The sequence below is a fragment of the Bubalus bubalis genome, chromosome 11 (genome assembly GCF_019923935.1).
Source record: "Bubalus bubalis isolate 160015118507 breed Murrah chromosome 11, NDDB_SH_1, whole genome shotgun sequence".
Classification (NCBI taxonomy): domain Eukaryota; kingdom Metazoa; phylum Chordata; class Mammalia; order Artiodactyla; family Bovidae; genus Bubalus; species Bubalus bubalis.
Window position 1 is genome coordinate 23,662,212 of NC_059167.1, and position 17,873 is coordinate 23,680,084.

At 43.3% G+C, this 17,873-nt stretch overlaps 1 protein-coding gene across 3 annotated transcripts in view; it reads left to right on the forward strand.

Moving 5' to 3' along the window:
- The window catches only part of ZFYVE26 (zinc finger FYVE-type containing 26), a 70,577-nt gene that overhangs the window by 1,216 nt on the left and 51,488 nt on the right, over positions 1–17,873 (forward strand). For 2 of the 3 annotated variants that reach the window (XM_006056168.4, XM_006056169.4), the window contains exons 3-13: positions 1,596–1,674; positions 5,274–5,363; positions 6,783–7,284; positions 7,823–7,944; positions 8,519–8,683; positions 8,823–8,911; positions 9,849–10,012; positions 11,883–12,086; positions 13,314–13,925; positions 14,455–14,541; positions 17,662–17,730. In XM_006056168.4, coding sequence (XP_006056230.3) covers positions 1,596–1,674; positions 5,274–5,363; positions 6,783–7,284; positions 7,823–7,944; positions 8,519–8,683; positions 8,823–8,911; positions 9,849–10,012; positions 11,883–12,086; positions 13,314–13,925; positions 14,455–14,541; positions 17,662–17,730 — 2,183 coding nt within the window. Of the gene's footprint in view, positions 1–1,595; positions 1,675–4,601; positions 5,080–5,273; positions 5,364–6,782; positions 7,285–7,822; positions 7,945–8,518; positions 8,684–8,822; positions 8,912–9,848; positions 10,013–11,882; positions 12,087–13,313; positions 13,926–14,454; positions 14,542–17,661; positions 17,731–17,873 lie in introns of those variants that run through there. The other variant, XM_044924811.2, reaches the window with a different exon arrangement.

The following is a 17,873-nucleotide window of genomic DNA, read 5'->3' on the forward strand; positions in this document are numbered from 1 at the left end:
TTTATTTTGAAATAATTAATTATAGACTCACAAGAAATGCATAAATAATACAAAGAGTACCCTTTCCCCAACTTCCCCCAATTGTGACATCTTATATAACTGTAGTCAATATCAAACCAAGAAACTGACACCGGTACTGTTAACTAGGTAGGGGCTTCCCTCATGGCTTAGCGGTAAAGAATTCGTCTGCCAATGCAGGAGACTCAGGTTCAGCCCCAGGGTCAGGAAGATCCCTTGGAGAAGGAAATGGCAACCCACTCCAGTATTCTTTCCTGGGAAATCCCATGGACAGAGAAGCTGGCAGGCCATGGGGTCGCAAAGAGTTGGACACGACTAGGTGACTAAACCACCACCACTGTTAGCTAGACTACAGCCCTTATTCAGTCTTCACCATTTTTTAATCTGCATTCTCTCTCTTTTTTTTTGGGGGGGGGGGGGCGGGGGCGTGCTGCACTGCATGCAGGGTCCTAGTGCCCCAGCCAGAGATGGAACCCACACCCCATGCATTAGAAGTGCGAGTCCCGACCACTGGACCACCAGGGTAGTCCCAATATGTATTCATTTTTATGTGTGTAGTTCTGTGCATCTTTATCCATTCTTAGATTCATGTAACTACCACTATAATCAGGCATCACCACAAAAGAATTCCCCCCATCCCTGGGACTACCTGTTTGTGCATTGATTCCTTCCTTGTCCCCTGGCAACCAATGTTCTCTGTGTGAATTTTGAAGTTCTTCCTGGCAGTGCTATTAACAGTTAGTGGTATAGGAGTTAAACTTCAGTCTTTTCCCTCATTTTTCCTTACTCTGGCGATTATTTATAAGAAAGTATTGTATTTACACATATAGAATGGAGATTTACATGATTCTTTTCTTCCTTTTTTTTTCCTTTAAATTTGGATTCTAGTCAATTACTGTCTAAACTACTAACTTCAAAGAAAGGCTTATGAACTCCTGTAATTCTGTTTTTTATGCTAAGTCGCTTCAGTCATGTCCAACTCTTTGCGACCCTATGGACTGTAGCCTGCCAGGTTCCTCTGTCCGTGGAATTCTCCAGGCAAGAATACTGGAATGGGTTGCCATTTCCTACTCCAGGGAATCTTCCAATGCAGGGACTGAACCCACCTCTCTAATGTATCCTGCATTGGCAGACAGGTTCTTTACCACTAGGGCCACCTGGGAAGCCCCAATCCTATTTTTAGCATAGAGTTAAATTTTTATGAACTTTCTGGTTTCTTTGATTACTTGATATCAGTTTCTATTTCAAGATTTCAAGTTTTCTGTTTCAGATAGCTTTGCTTTTATGGCTGTTGATGGAATATTATTTTGTTTAAAAATAAGAAAGACTAGATTAGGAGATAGAGATAGAATTGAGACCTTTCCCCCCCTTTTTTTTAAGTGAATGCTGCTAATTCTGTTCTGATCTGTCCCTTTACTGATCTGTCACATACATTCAAAAATTTCTCATTAGGGCGATGTCTTGCCTGTTCAGGTGTAAAACAGACTGAGCAGTGAAATCTAAATTTTGGATCACAAAGAAGAAAAAATAAGTAGAAACTCTTTGTTTAGAATTTTTTTTCTTTTTACATTTTTCAGATGTGGACAGGATATCAGTCCTCAAAGATTAGCCTGGGTCTGGCTTCTTGTACTGGAAAAATGGTTGGCCCTGGAAAAGGTAAATAGGTTTACATTTCAAATTTTCTCCTGAGGCCAGGATTAAAAAGAACTTGGAAGGAGTTGTGAAATTTCCCTTCTGTCTGCTGCTTCCTTTATTTTGAGGTTTGTTGTATTCCTTTTTCAGTATTGACAGTGAGGTTGGCTTGAATATTTATTGATGTCTCCTTATCTAAATTCATTTATTAATTTACTAACCTACATTGGCATTGAGTCACCAACCTACCATTTGAGGTGATACCATTGTGTTAAAAACCACTGTGACTCTTGTGCTGGAAGAGAACTTTGGAGAACTCGGTGAAAGTGGCAAGACTGTGAACAAAGTCTAATCCTCGTAATACTCAAGTAATGGAGAATGGCTAAATCAAAACTTGGTTGTTGATACAAAAATTGTATTTTAACTAGTCCAGTACAGTGAAATCTTATTGATTTAAACATCATTAATTAATAAGTTAATAACTCACGTGACTGGAACTAAAAGTTACCAAATAAAAAACTGAATAAATTAATAGTGAAAGAAAACATAAGGAAGGGTTTAGGGTTTGTTTTTAAGAAAAATTACCATTCTTAGCTCTTTTAGAAATATGTGTTAATTATCAGAAATAAATATCCATTAAAGAAACTCTGAGGCAATTTTGTATTAAAGCTGACACTTTAAGATTTAAGTGAGGAACCTCTGACAAAAAAGAGATGACTGGCTCAAGGTCACACCATAAAGTTAGTTGGCAGAACTGGAGCCAGAACCAGGGTCTTCTGCCTCCAACTCCTCGGTCCTCTCCTTTTCCCACCTCAGTGTTATCTTTAGCCTACATGGACTGGAAAGTAAGAAACCGTAAATTCTGTTTTGTAAATGTCTATAATTTAGCCTGATTTTCTTCTTCCCTTCTCTTGGTCATCAAAATGAATTTTGTCTTTAGTTCCGAATTTGCCTGACACTTACCTTTCTTCACATAGATTTCAAAAAGTACCAGAAGTTACTAATCTAAATGCATTCATCATCCAGATTTTTGATAATGGACTAGCAAAGAGAAATGACAAAAAAGGTCAGCAGGAGAGGAAAGAAAGAGAAGCAAAACAGAAATAATCAACCCCAGGGTGATTCAGAGTTGGCTGTAGTTTCAGATCTAAAAGAGACATCTTCAACTAAAATATCCAAAAGTATCTTCAAAAAGAAAAGGGGAAAAAAATGTCTTACTGTTACCAAGGACCTTTTCAGTACACACATGGAATTTGTCAAACCAGATGAACTTTTGCCTCACAGAACATATTTGCTTACTCTATGCTAACTGGTGGTGGTTAAATTTCTGCACAGTTACTCAACCAGATCTAAAGGTGAATTTCACTTCCCTGGCTCCTTTTCACAGACTTAAGAGTTGTTTTAGCCAGCATTGAAGATCATCTGGTCCTTAAAGCCCCAGTGCCTCAGTTATTTAAGCAGTTTAGGGAATGTTTTAAACTTTATACAAGGACCTCAGAGAATTTTAAAACTTTATACAAGGACCAAGACTTGAAATGCATTCCTGGAGTAGTTCTACAAAGCCAGTCTTTATCCTAGACCGGCCTTCATCTTCTAGGGACTTGCTGGCAGCTCCTTCTCCTGTCTACCACCTGCTACTGAAAGCTCCTTTTTAATTATTTGTTGAAACAGTGATTCCATTTTCCCTTCCCTTCATCCATTTTTGCCTTCTGCCTTTTTATGTTTTATCAAGTGAACAGCATAATGTTCACAGCCTGCTGCTTCTAAAAGAGGAAAAATGGAAACAGCTCCCATGTCCACAGTCCAGAACTGATTAATCTATTTGTAACATACCATGGCACTATTAAAATTACGTGGTAAATAAATTTGCAGTCTTGTGGAAGGATATTTGTACTCTACTATGTGAAGAAAAAGAAAAAGCTGTTTAGAAAACAGTGTTTGTTATGCATGCCTATATGCACATATAGAAAATGGTCTGAATACTCTTAGAATACAGTTGTCATTATAGTTCTCCTTCAGTTGAAAGAGTTGGGGTATGTGTGTGTTGTGAATGTGTGTTTTCATTTGCCTGTTTGTATTCTCTGATTTTTCTACATTGAACATGGCCTTGATTTTATAATAAGAAAATCTGTGCCTAGAAACATTGGGCAAATTCTTGCCTGTTTTACAAATGTTAAATGTTTATGACCCTGCGGAGACATAAAGTAACCTCACCAGTAGAAAAATACAAGCTAGTCAGTCTTTAGGACTTTAAATGAAAGTCCTAAAATCTTAACCAGTTCTTTTATTAAGAGCCTGCTCTCTGGCGTTATCTATTCCTTCCTCCTAGTCCTCAGTGGAATCACTAACTTTGAGCTTGCCAGATGAATTTTCTTTATCACCTTCCAATCACTAGCATTATGCATGGATTCAGGTGGCATAGAGCATTAGGGGAGGGCATGGTAAGAAGGATCTTGGACCAAGAACATACTAGATCTTATTAGCCTCTGATGTAATGAATGACACACGAATAAAGTAAGCGTGCTCTTATGTTCTAAACTTCTCTTAACAGACACACAATCCTGCAGGTGCTTCTTGCCTTGATTTAGGAGACTTTTCAATAAAACCCATCTTCTGGAGGATTTAACCAGCTGCAAGATTTACAGGTGTCTCTAGTTTTAAAGAGTGCTTGTTAGGATTAGTCCCAGACTTTCATCTTATTTTAATTTGTGCCTAGAGAAAGGGGAACTATCATTTTAGTTTTAAGGACCAGCTGAAGGGAAGTTACTGTGAAATAAGTAGGTACAGAATAAATCAGAAGCTTTCTCTTCCTTTATGCAGTAATCTCTGATGACATGTCTCCTTAACAAACATCTTCCTTTGCATGCTTGAAATGATTGGAAAATACTTCCTAATCATTTCATCTTTACTGAAGATTGTGTCTTAAAACATCCCAAGGCCATAGGTTTGTTGATTTAGCAATTAAATGAGATTTTTAAAAGCATATGAAAACTTGGCATGTAGTAACTGGCACAGAATAAGTGTTTCATGAACATTAGATCTCTCCCCCTTTAATTTTCTAACTAAAAATGGAAATTAAAAATAGGGGGTTGGTCCAAAAAAGGATCATGTGGGCCATTCCATCCCGACTTACTCATAACTGGGTATTTGGGACACCACAAGGAAGATTCTTGGAGAAGGTCCTCAAGTTAGGGAAAAAATCACATGAAATGAGCAAGCCTTGGCATTTGAGGCTGATCAGTGTGGGATCTCAGTGTTAGTATTTAAGGGGAGTATATGTTCAGTTTAGCTGTTTTTGTTTATAAAGAAAAGTGTCTGAATGAAAACATACCTAGAAATGTAATGGTCATAATGGTCAAAAGTATTTTATCAAGAAAGAAAGTACTTTATCTTAGAGAAAACAGCAGAAATAAGCTGAACGGGAGAAAAGTAAGTACTTACTTATAATTTTCAGCTAAAATATAGTCTTTTTTTTTTTTTTGGCTGCTCCATGTGGTGTGTGGGATCTTAGTTCCCTGGCCAGGAATTGGACCAAGGCCCACTGCAGTGAAACCACTGGATAGTCAGGGAATTCCCTTAAATCATATTCTTAATCTCTATGCTCCTTCTTATGATTCTTCTAGAAGTTACTCCCAACTGGCTTCCGGAGAAAACTTGAGTTTCTTTTATTGTCAGAAGACCTCCCAAGTGACATCTCAGAGGACATCCTCAAGGTGAGAAAGAGCCCCAGCTCTGTCTGCCCAGGGGTGCAGTCACTCAAGAAGCCCAGCTTTCAGGGATCCAGCAGAAACAAGCCCTCAGGATGCTGGCTGTTCACTTTTCTCAGGCCAGACCAGGGGGAGGCCCCTTGAAGGAAATTTACAGATAGGGAAATCTTATCTAATTGTAGACTTCCTAGAAGTGTTTTGGCCAGAAGTACTAAGTATAGCTCTGGAGAAGGAAATGGCAACCCACTCCAGTAGTCTTGCCTGGAAAAATCCCATAGACAAGGAAAAAAAAAAAAAATCTTTTTTCTGTAACAGGTGCACTGAATATGTTATAGTTAATCCTCACAACCTTCTGGGAAGAGATTCAGAATCTTAACTAGATCTGTCCTTTAGTGCATGAGGGATGCTCTGAGGCTTAATGCTTATTTTCTTCATGATCTGGCCACCAGCTAATGAAAGACATATTTACAGTAGGATTTAAGGTAGGGACTTTCACTAGGACTCAAGGTCCTTTGACTGTCTCGGAGGCAGGTAATGAAGAAGTATCCCTGAGCACCACCCACAGGAATGAAGAGTGGGAAATAACCTACCAAACAAATTATAGGCTCCAGAGATCTTGCCTTTTAAAGACTACAGTCTAGTGGGGGAAGAAGGAAATACATGCATAGCACAATTTTGTACTAAACCATATGGTACTGAGCCCCATAAGGAGGGAGAGTTGTGTGGGTTGGAGGTACTGGGGATGGTTTTATGGAAAGATAAAAAAATGGGTTGTATCTGCAATGTTATGTGGCAGCCTGGATAGGAGGGGAGTTTGGGGAAGATTGGATACATGTATATGTATGGCTGAGTCCCTTTGCTGTCCACCTGAAACTATCCCAAAATTGTTTATCTGCTATACTCCAATATAAAATTAAAAGTTAAGAAAAAATAAACAATCAAAAAGAAAAGAACAGGCTGTATCTGAAATCTTTGTTGGGATTTAGATCCAGGGTTAAAAACTAGTCTGTAGTGTTCTTTTAAAAATTGAATTTAAGTGCTTATAAAAATTTGTTACCTGGTCTGTGAGCTTGCAGTCCCTGATTTAGTGTGACAGTGTACATTTCAGGGGCAATGAGGATAGGGGTGTGGATAGACTAGCTTGAGGATGGAGGCCTTGGACAAATCTCTCTTTGCCTCAACCCCCTAGTTGGAGGACACCTTCAAAATGAGGATAATAGTAGTGTCTTCTTCCTAAGGTGGTTTTAAGTATTAATTTTTCTGTCTAAAGAACCTGGCACATAGTAGCAACTACAGAAACCTTTGCTACTGCTTCTATTGTATATATCCATGCATGTGTACACTGAAAGGAGGGAAACATCGAGGCTTGTAAGTGATGACATTCTGGGCATACCACCCATCTCTCTCTCTTCATCCTCTATTTAGGAGCTGTATGCGGTCTTAGCACAAGACAGAGTGGACCCTGTGCTTGATGGAAACCTGAGGCAGGAGAGCTGGCCCCCTCGGCTCAGCTCAGAAGCTGTGTCTGTGCTCTGGGATCTCTTGAGGGAGGCCCCCCAGGTCGCACAGGCCCTGCTGGAGCTCCTGCTTGGGGAGGTTGATGGTGCGGGCCTCCGAGGCTGGCCTCTGCAGGAAGCACTGGTGGACCTCATTCGGAAGGCACTGCGAACTTTGCAGGGCCCTACCGCCGCTCCCCCAGGGACAGTCGATGCCATCTACGGGGCTCTGCGGACGCTGCGCTGCCCTGCAGAGCCGCTCGGGGCTGAGCTGCGTCTCCTGTGTGAGGAGCTGCTGGAGGCCTGCAGGTCCGAGGGGAGTCCCCTGCGGGAGGAGCGGCTGCTGGGCTGCCTGCTGCACAAGGCCGGGCGGGACCTGGTGTCCCTGTACAGCCACACCTGTGCAGAGAAGGCCACGCCCTCGGGAAAAGGTGTGTCCCTGCACAGCTTCTCCTGTGTTGCCAATTCCACCCTGTCCAACCCCTCTGAATCCCTGCCTTCTATGTTGCTCTGGAAATCTAATGGGAGAAGCTAAGCAAAAATGGGCAAGGGTTCTGTAAAAATGGGCATCTGTGCTTTGTGAAAGCACGTATTTTGTAGTCCAAGATGGAGTGATGGGGGAAAAAATGATACACTAGCAGGAAAGAGGTGGCGCTAATGGGAAATAATCCACCTGCCAATGCAGGAGCCACAAAAGTTGCAGGTTCAATCCCTGCATCAGGAAGATCCCCTGGAGAAGGAAATGACAACCCATTCCAGTATTCTTGCCTGGGAAATCCCATGGACAGAGGAGCCTGGTCAGGGGAGCCATGGGGTTGCAAAGAGTTAGACACAACTGATGAATTGAGCACACACACTAAGAGAAGAAAGAGTCTTTAAGATAGAAGTGTAGAAAATCTGGTGTAACTTTCTGAAAGAATGAACTCTCACATCAGTTGGGCTGTCTGTGTTAATTTTCACTCCAACCAGATCCTCTTGATCCTGAGCGGGCAATGCTAGCCTTGTTCTCCAATCCTGACCCAGCCCACGCCTGGAAATTGGCCTATTTCTATTGCCTGAGCAACAGCAAGCACTTCCTCGAGCAGATCCTGGTAAGTCAAACTCAGTGATTCTCCATCACACAAGTTCCCAGGGATCCTTTCCAGGTTTTTTTCATTCTTCCTTTCTTGCCCATTCATCTGTCCAATGCAAAGCAGTTTAATTAGTGGTAAGTCATCTAGTTTGTGTCTCTCTCACAGTTCCAGAAGGCTCTGAGAACCAGTATCATTCATATTTAGAACTGCCAGCATTTCATTTCATATCTGTCCTTGGGCAGGTATGTGTAAGCTTTCTGGAGAGTGTGAGGAAGAAGAGACAGTGGCAGCAACATGTCGCCTAATTGACAGGGGAATCTAATTACTCTACCCTTCTTCCAGATTGCAGCTGAGGTCCAGTTTAATTCAACAACTGTTTATTAACTTAGTCTATGTGCTACATCCTATGCTAGGATCTGGAGATACAACAGAAGTCAGTCCCTGCCTTCAGGAAGCTTACCATCTAGTATTTTTGTAAACATTTTATAAACAACTGGCCACTTCTGGCATTGTTGGAAACCTCCCTTCTAAACGGAAAATCTTCTCACCCTGATGCGCAGCAAGTCCTCTAGCCGTCTCCTTTGGCTTCCAGGTGACAGCACTCACCCTACTGAAGGAGGAAGACTTCCCAAGTCTTGGCTGCCTGCTCAATAGAGAATTCAGGCCTCTCAGCAGACTGCTCGTGCTCCTGGGCTGGACACACTGCCAGAGCCTAGCGTCAGCCAAGAGCCTGCTCCAGACACTCCACAGGACCCAGGTAACTCATGCTGCAGCCCAAGCTCCTCCAGAAATGTGTGTGATGAGGCTTTGGGCTGGGGCAGGGTCCTGAAGTAGGTCACAGCCTCTGACCCCAGGGACCCGAGTCAGCATCTCTTTCTTCTCCTGTATCAATGCAGGACCAAGGCTGTGATAAGCTCCTGAGGGATGCCTGCGATGGGCTGTGGGCTCACCTGGAGGTCCTGGAGTGGTGTGTGCAGCACAGCAGGTACGGTTCTGTACCACCAGCCCCCTTCCCACCACTGGGCACACTTGACCCCACAATCTACGCATGTGGCCTTTTCAACACCTCTTCCCCATAAATGTCTTGAGTTGACAGTATTGACCCACAACAAGTAGTTTTTCCAACTATTAAACCGGGAAAGAAATACAAGTAGTGATAATCTTCACTACAGCCACAAGGTCATAACTAGAGGATAATTTAAGGATGACAATGATAACAAAAACAAAAGCTTGTGTTTCCTGAGCACTTACTGTATACCAGGGATTGCTTTAAGTCATTTACGTAATGAGCTTGACCCTAATCCTGTGAGATAGACACCAAAGTTATCCTCATTTTAAAGATGGGGCCCCTGAAGCCCAGAAGTGTTAAGTAACATGCCTAGAGTCACACAGCTTTTGGGCGTGGTCCACATCCTTAGCTGCATGTTATCTTAAGTCACATTTTTATTCAACAACTGCCTTTTGAAATGTGTGTGAGGTCCTGTGTTTTCCTGATAACTTAGCCTTAGTCCTCCCTAAATCTGGGTTCCTGTTTTGTTCTTCACCCACATTACCAGCAGAGGTGGAAGTAGCGAGGGGCCCTGACTCAAAGAAAAGCAGAGAAGCCCCTGTTGGATCTCAGCTAGGAAGGTTACAGAAATTAGGAAGCTTAATCTGTGGGGCCTTTTTAGAGTCTGCTGAGCACAAAGGCCCTTCCTAGATCTTTTCTAGACAAGTAAAAAGCTGGTTTGATAGATGTCCTTCCCTGAGGGTAAAACAAATGCTATCCTCTGTCATTGTCCATCTGAAATTTAGTGTTTGGGGAAGTGAAACCTGTGGTGTTACAAACCAGAGAGAAAGAATAAGAGGAAATGGAGACTGGTCTTTTCCCAAGCAATTATTTAAACTGTCTCCCCTTCCATCCTCCCAACTTTTGCTTTCAGCAACCCCATACCAAAGAGAGATCTCTTGTGTCATTTACATGGTGGAGACAGCCACTCAGTGCTCTACTCTCTCCATCACCTTACAAACCTTCCAGCCCTCAGGGAGGAAGATGTTCTCAAGCTCCTACAGAAGGTGCCAGCCAAGGACCCCCAGCAAGAGCATGGTGAGTTGGCGAAGGAGTGACCTAGGCAGGGTTCCCCCCAGGAAAGTATTACACATGTTTCTTTTAGCACAAGATTTATTTAGCATGATTGCTGGGATCTGTCAAGATGGGTGGTCCAGCAGGTACCTTCTAAATTAGTGCTGTTTGCTCCAATCAGATTATGAGATGTAGGGACACCCTCCCTTTCTAGGTGAGGCCAAGGGAATCCTATGAGAGCAGTCCCTTAGGGATCCAGCTCAGGAACCACAAGCATACCCTCAATCCATGGAATTAGGAACTGTCATGTGACATGGCAATTCACAGCATTGTCACTGGCAGTATCTATGCCAGTTCTTGGTGAGTCTCCAAGGTCCATTAGCTGTCTCATAGCACATTTTGTGCCTGCCTTCCCTGTACCTTCTTCATAGTCTATTGAACAGGTTGGATTTTTCTCTTAGAAGATTCTTTTTCAAACTTTTTTAGAGTTTTTCTTTCCAAAAAAAGACTTGCCTTAAACAGTAACAAAGCCTTACTTTAGCCTTAGATCTTTGGTGTAAATTCAGAGCCCTCGTAGCAAGCTCTTTCTTTCCGCTCTCAAAAATCATACGATAGTGTGGTCTCAATCTACTACACAGGCCAGGGACCTTACCTTTGGGAGAAACAAACATTTTCATGTGGCAGTAGATGTCTTTCAGCCTAGATATTGCTTTGCTTTACTTTTGTAAATTAATTTTTATTGGTGCATAATTACGTTACAATGTTATGTTAGTTTCTGCTTTACAGCAAAGTGAGTCAGCTATATGTATACATATATCCCCTCTTTTTTGGATTTCCTTCCCATTTAGGTGACCACAGAGCACTGAGTAGAGTTCCCCGTGCTCTACAGTGGGTTCTCATTGTTGCTGTTTTGTCACTCAGTCGTGTCTGCCTCTTTTGTGACCCCATGGACTATAGCCCACCAGGCTCCTCTGCCCATGGGATTTCCCCAGGCAAGAATACTGGAGTGGGTTGCCATTTCCTTCTCTAGAAGGTTCTCACTAGTTACCTATTTTATATATAATATCACTAGTGTATATACATCAATCCCAATCTCCCAATTCATCCCACCCCACCATTTACTTTTTTAAAGGACCTACCACCAACTCTACATGTACACAAAGTGTGAAAGGGGTTAAACCAGAATGTACCTAACAGTGGTTTGTGTTTAGCTGGTAGGATTGTGGGTGACATTTTTTTTCTTCTTTTTGCTTTATTTCTTTGAACAGGTTGTACTTCTTCTATGGAAATAATTTGGGCTAGATTAAGATGTTTAGAGATTCTGTAAAGATTATGGGACCCTGCTTCCTAAATTCAAAACAAATTTTTAATAAAAAATTATAAATTATTAAATAAGTGTAAAGTAATCTCAACAGAGTTTGTATTTTTTTCCCCATGATGTCTGCTTTGGGGCTTTCCTAAAAATATCAATTTTTAAAAAAATTTTGTGTTACTTTGCTCTCTTGTTTCTTGATCTAAACACATTTTAAGCCTCCTTTTGGATAATGCGGCATTCTCTAAAGTAGACTAAACTTTTACAAGTTTTAATTATTTAAAAAAGGAAAAACAAGTATTTTAAGAAATGCAAGGGGAAAACTTGTTAAATAGCCAGGAGACCTGGGTAGAACAGACATGTAGAGGGGAAGTTGGTGGGTAAAAGGAATCAGGGGAACTAGACATTGTTGTTGAGTAGGAAACAAGACCTGGAAGAGATACCCATCACACTGCCCAAAAAGAAAGAGGGTGAGAACACTTAGGGGATTAGTAGCTTGATATCTCTGTGCTTCAGCCCGAGTGCGGCCCTGGCCTAAAAAGAGCAATCCTGAAGTTCTGCCTGATTCTCTCTGCAATTCAGATTCAGCTGACACCCTCGTCCCCGCACACCTGAGCCAGAGTCAGAGCCTGACTCTCTACCGGAGCTTCTGTGCCATGAAGTACGCCATCTATGCCCTGTGCGTCAGCTCACACCAGCACTCCCAGTGCCGGCAGTGCAAAGACGGCCCCTCTGATGACCTGGCCTCAGTTGCAGAGCCCGTGAACGATCCTCCCTCCTCCCCAGGTACAGTGCCGCCCTCACCCCTTCCCCAGCAGAAGCTGCGCACCACCTGCCCCAGGAGGCTCTTTGCGTGGGAACACTTTTCCACCAGGATTGGAAGGTGGCCTTTTATTATGCCCATGATTAATTTCTTCCATGTATCAGCCTCTGTGAATCAAAGGGACATGGAGAAAGCAAGTGATTTGTATAACTTCTCAGAGTCTGATCTAGTACCGTGTTTTCCAAATGCTTTTTTTTTAAACTCAATCCACAGTATTTTACATCACTTCAGTTTGTACCTAGGTATATAATCTGTGCTTTTGTGTGTATGTATATATGTGACGTATAAACTGAAATAGGGCTGCCCTGGTGGCTCAGTGGTAAAGAATCTGCCTGCCACTACAGAAGATGCAGGTTCGATCTCTTGAGTAGGGACGATCCCCTGGAGAAGGAAATGGCAACCCACTCCAGTATTCTTGCCTAAGAAATCCCATGGACAGGAGCCTGGTAGGCTACAGTCCTTGGGGATCACAAAAGAGACACAACTTAGCAACTAAACAACAACAAAACTGAAATAACTTTCAAGAAGCATTGTTTACCCTTCCATACAGAGCACACTCCAGATTATTTTTCTGTTTTATTTCATTTTTTCAAGTGCAGCTAAGTCAGTGTCTTGGGTCACAGCCTACAGTTTGAAAGAACCTTCTGTCCTATTCTCTCCCATTTTTCTTAATAACTTGCAACTCCTTATTTGCCTTCTGTGCCTTGTGTTCAGATCTCTCTCCCTTTCAGCTTTGGAATAGACCTTCACCTGTAAGCATGGTCATTTCTGACCAGTGAGTATGTCTTAAGCGATCTGGGTAGCCTGTGGTCACCTGTACTGTAACAGTGAATGAAAATGGAAATGAGGGATAAGGAGTCTCCAGGCTGTCTTCATTGTAGGAATTGAAATATGGAGTGCTTCTCCGAGATGAGGAATAATCTAATTTCAAAAAGCAGAAACAAAATTTTGAGTGCTCAGTCAGCTGTGCTTTTTGTTAAGGGAACAAAATCTTTCTGCAAATCATGAAGACATGGCTCAGCGGTCTCTCGTTCTTCTGACTGTAACCACAGTTCCCTGAGTCGTTACAAAGAAAGAAATGAGTTAAAGTTGGGAAAGTGTTTGAGTCTGGCAAGTACTCTTTCTAATGTTTGCATTCTCTCTCTTTCCTTCTCCTTCTCTGGCCTCTTCTCTTACCCATGCTGCTTCAGGTGCTTCAGATCTCTTCTCAACGTACCTGGCCAGGTGTCAACAGTATCTGTGCAGTATTCCTGACTCTCTGTGCCTGGAACTTCTAGAAAACATCTTCTCGTTGCTCCTCATCACCTCTGCCGATCTTCACCCAGAGCCTCACCTGCCCGAGGACTACGCTGAGGACGATGATGTTGAGGGGAAGGGCCCGCTGGGTTTGAGGTCCCCGTCAGAGAGCCCTCAGCACGTAGCACAGCCTGAGAGGAAGTCAGAACAGGGTGCCCTGGGTACCGCCAGGGGCCTGGCCTACACAGTTCCAAGCTGTCCGAAGCCAGAGCCAAAATACAGTTCCCCGGAGCCTCACGGGCACAGCTTTTTGGACCTAAAGCACTTTACGAGTGGTGTCAGTGGGTTCCTGGCTGATGAATTTGCGATAGGAGCCTTCCTCAGGCTGCTCCAGGAGCAGCTGGATGAGCTGAGCAGCCGCGGTCCCCCTGAGAAGCCAAAGCTGCTGGAAGGCCAGAGCGGCTCGGGCAGCAGAGACGGACTGCAGAGTCGCCTGCACCAGTTCTCCAAGGTTCTCTCGGAGGCCCAGTGGAGGTACAAGGTGGTGACCAGCATCCAGGGCTCAGGTGAGAGGAGATAACAGAAGGGGAGGTGAAAGAAACATCTCAGGAATACGGGAGAGAGCTAGGAGTGCATAGAGCCAACTAGCTCCAGACACATCACCAGAGCCACCCCTGTCAGAACTCAGGAACTGCTCCACGGCTCACAGTCTGGTTCAGATCTTCCCTGTTATTACCCCAGGAGGTGGACCAACTCAAAATTGGTCACCCTCGAAGGGAGGAGGGGCAGTATAGGAGTAGGGGAGTAAGAGGTACAAACGGTTAGGTATAAAATAAGCTACAAGGATATATTGTACAACACGGGGAATAGGGCCAACATTTTATAACTATAAATGGAGTATAACCTTTAAAAATTGTGAATCACTATATTGTGCAACTGTAATATACAGTATTACATTATATGTTATATATAACCTGTAACTTATATAATATTGTACACCTATAACTTATATAATACTGTACAGCAGCAGTGATACATCAATTAGAAAAAAAATTGATCACCCTCCCATATGACCCACTGGGTTTGCTGTTTCAGAGGAACAACCTTCCCGAAGATTCCGACCCCTCACCACACGGCACCCCAGTCTCCGCCGGGGTCGTCGGACAAGAAAGAGCCGGGCAGGTAATCCAAAGAGCTCTCCCCATGCCTCCATCCCATGCACCAGGCAGATGATGTATTGCCACTTGTCTAGTATTCTTAAAGGTAAAACAGTCAAGCAATTCTTAAAGATAAAGTATCTTTTTTTCTGAATTGTTATTTATGTATTTGTCTGTGCTAGGTCTTAGTGGTGGCATGTGGGATCTAGTTCCCTGACCAGGGATCCAACCTGGGCCCCCTGCGCTGGGAATGTGGAGTCTTTAACCACTGGACCACCCAAAGATAAAGTATCTTAGAGCAATTCCAAATAAAGTATAAACAAAAGTGGTCTAAGATTATCCTAATCCCACTCCCCTAAAATAACCCCTGCTTATAGTTTTCTGCCAGAAATTCTCTATGCAATGCAAGCATATATATGTGCCCTAAATTGCTGCAGTTGTGTGATCCTATGGACCATAGCCCTCCGTGCTCCTCTGTCCATGGGTTCTCCAGACAGGAATACTCGACTGGGTTGCCGTGCCCTCCTCCAGGCCTTCCTCCAGTGGATCTTCTGAACCCAGGGATCAAACTTGCGTCTCTTGCATCTCCTGCATTGGCAGGCAGGTTCTTTACCACTAGTGCCACCTGGGAAGATATATAGATTCATTGTTACTATATAGAGAAGCTGCAACTTTCTTTTTTCACTTACATCCTCTTACATATGTAAATGTATCATACTCTGTATTGAGAAGTCACTTCACTTATTTTAAAGACTGCTTAGGAGTCCATTGTCCTACCTACCCTTTTGTGGGCATTTAAATTGTTTCTAGTTTTTTGCTCCTATAAACAGTGCTACAGTAAACAACCCTGTATGTATGTCTATGCATACTTGTGTGAATATATCTATAATATAGACAGCAGTTTAACAGAAAGTCAAAGTATGCTGCTGCTGCGTCGCTTCAGTTGTGTCCGACTCTGTGTGACCCCATAGACGGCAGCCCACCAGGCTCCCCATCCCTGGGATTCTCCAGGCAAGAACACTGGAGTGGGTTGCTATTTCCTTCTCCAGTGCATGAAAGTGAAAAGTGACAGTGAAGTCGCCCAGTCGTGTCAGACTCTTCGCGACCCCATGGACTGCAGCCTACCAGGCTCCTCCGTCCATGGGATTTTCCAGGCAAGAGTACTAGAGTGGGGTGCCATTGCCTTCACCGAGTCAAAGTATATGTGGGTACAAAATATAGATGTAACAAATCGCCCCCCAAAAAGGCAGGCCAACTTACTCTCCCATCATCTGTATATAAAAGCCTATTTGAATATACACTTATCAGAAATGAGCAGTATCAAAAAAAAACAATGAGTAGTATTAATCTTTGCCAATATGATTAGTATAGTAATGGTGTGTCATCAACTTAATACTAATTTTTAGTTTGAGATTGTGTCTTTTCATATATTTATTGGCCGTTTATAATTTTCAGTCTCAGGTCCATATTTTCTATTGGATTTGTCTTTCTTGTTGAATTGTAAGAAGCTCTTTATACCTGAAGGAAAATATTCTGTCATTATGTGCTACAAGCTTTGCTGCATTTTGTCTATTGAGCATTATACAGAAGTATTAAATTTTGGATAGTCATATTCCATTATGATTTTTGTTAGTTTTTAAATAATTAACAGGTAATTCTTAAATAGTTTACTGTGCCCTAAAAAATACTGGGTATTTTGAGGGAAGTGAATGAGGCATAAACCGGGACTTTGCCTTTGAAGAATTTATAATTTACCTGCATAAACAATACCCATGAAAAACAAACTGCCCAGTGGCATGGCCTGAGAACAGAAGAGATCTCTTGGAAGGGAAGGTCAGCATAGCCTGAAAAGGCAGAGAAACAGGTTTTATAAAAGAGTTGACTATTGAACCAAACATGGACGAATGAGTTGGCTTTAGATAAGTGGCAATGAGAGATGCAAGCATCCTGGCCAGGCTGGAAGATACGGAGAGAGAAACGGAAAACTTAAAGGCTGAGCCCCTTAAGTGACTCAGTTAATTGGAGTCAAAAGGCATAGTTTGCATTCACCTGGCTGATCCAACCCCAAATGCATAGTTCATTTTCTCTTTCCCGCAGCTGTCTGTTCCTTCCCCACAGTAAGCCAAGGAGGCTGCCTTATGTGGCCTGACATTACCCTCGAATTACATATTCTTCACAACAAGGAATAGCAAGCTTCCCTTGAAAGCCCCAGCACTTCAGGAAAGCAAGTGTTGAGAAAAAGATGCTTTTTCTCCAGGGCTTTCAGTATCGTGGTCTTTAGCCTGCCTGGCCCTACACTTTGGTTACCTACTCTTTCAAGTACTAGGACCACCTTTTCTATGTCAGAAAATTTTTGTGACCCTCTTTGGCATCCTGCTGCTTCCTGGCTATAATAGCTGTGCTTTTATTTTTTTTCAGACTGTTGACAGTGCTTAGTGGGCAGGTGGGGGTCGGTGACCCCTAGAAGTAATTTGAAAGCTCCTGAGGCTCTGAGACCCAGAGCTTGTTAACCGCTGGTATAAGCTTCTAGCCAAATGGGCACTGGGGTCATATTAAGCCCACCCTGGGGCCATCAGTGTGCCCAGGGAGGGGTCCAGCCAGGGCCCTCGCTCTCACCTCTTGGGCCTGCTCCTGCAGCTGCTGCTCTAGCACCTTCAGCCAGACTCTGAGTCGCTTCTCTCACCCCAGTTCCTGACCCTGCTCCTCTGCCAGGGCCAGCACCCCTCCCTGGAGCTTGTTGCTAGGTGTATCTTCGTGCTGGAGGGGAGGCGGACCATCAGCTGAGGAAGCCTGGAGCCTTCTAGAATGAGACGAAGAAGATGGATCCCCATTTCTCAGGGCACTCAGAAGGAGCAGCTGGACTGAGATAGGAGGAAATTCTCCTCCCTGCAAGGGGAGCAATACAGCTCAGCTAAAAGGAATAAAGACTCACCACTGGGGGGCAGGGCGGGGGAATAATTATGTACATATGCGTATATATACAGGTCCATAGGAACCTGGTGTTTTGCTGTAGAAGGAGCCACTGGTGTAGTAACTACTCATTATCTTTTCACTCTACCTGGATCTCAGCTCTCAAGCCAGCCTCCCACTTTCTGCACTGTAAGGCATTGATGGTTGATTTTCTGTTTCTTCCCAATACCTCTAGATGACCGGGACAAAGGTTCCAGATCATCCCTGGAAAATACGAGTAGTGAACTGAGCACAAGTACTTCAGGTATCAGTGTCCCTGCCAGTTGCCAACTTCCAGTAACTTTGCCCTGATAGAGTTGTCATACACCCCGGTGTGAAACCTTGGACTGAGCAGTTCTGGCTTGTGTTCAGCAGTGAAGGGGCTATTTCCATATCAGCTGAGAGCCC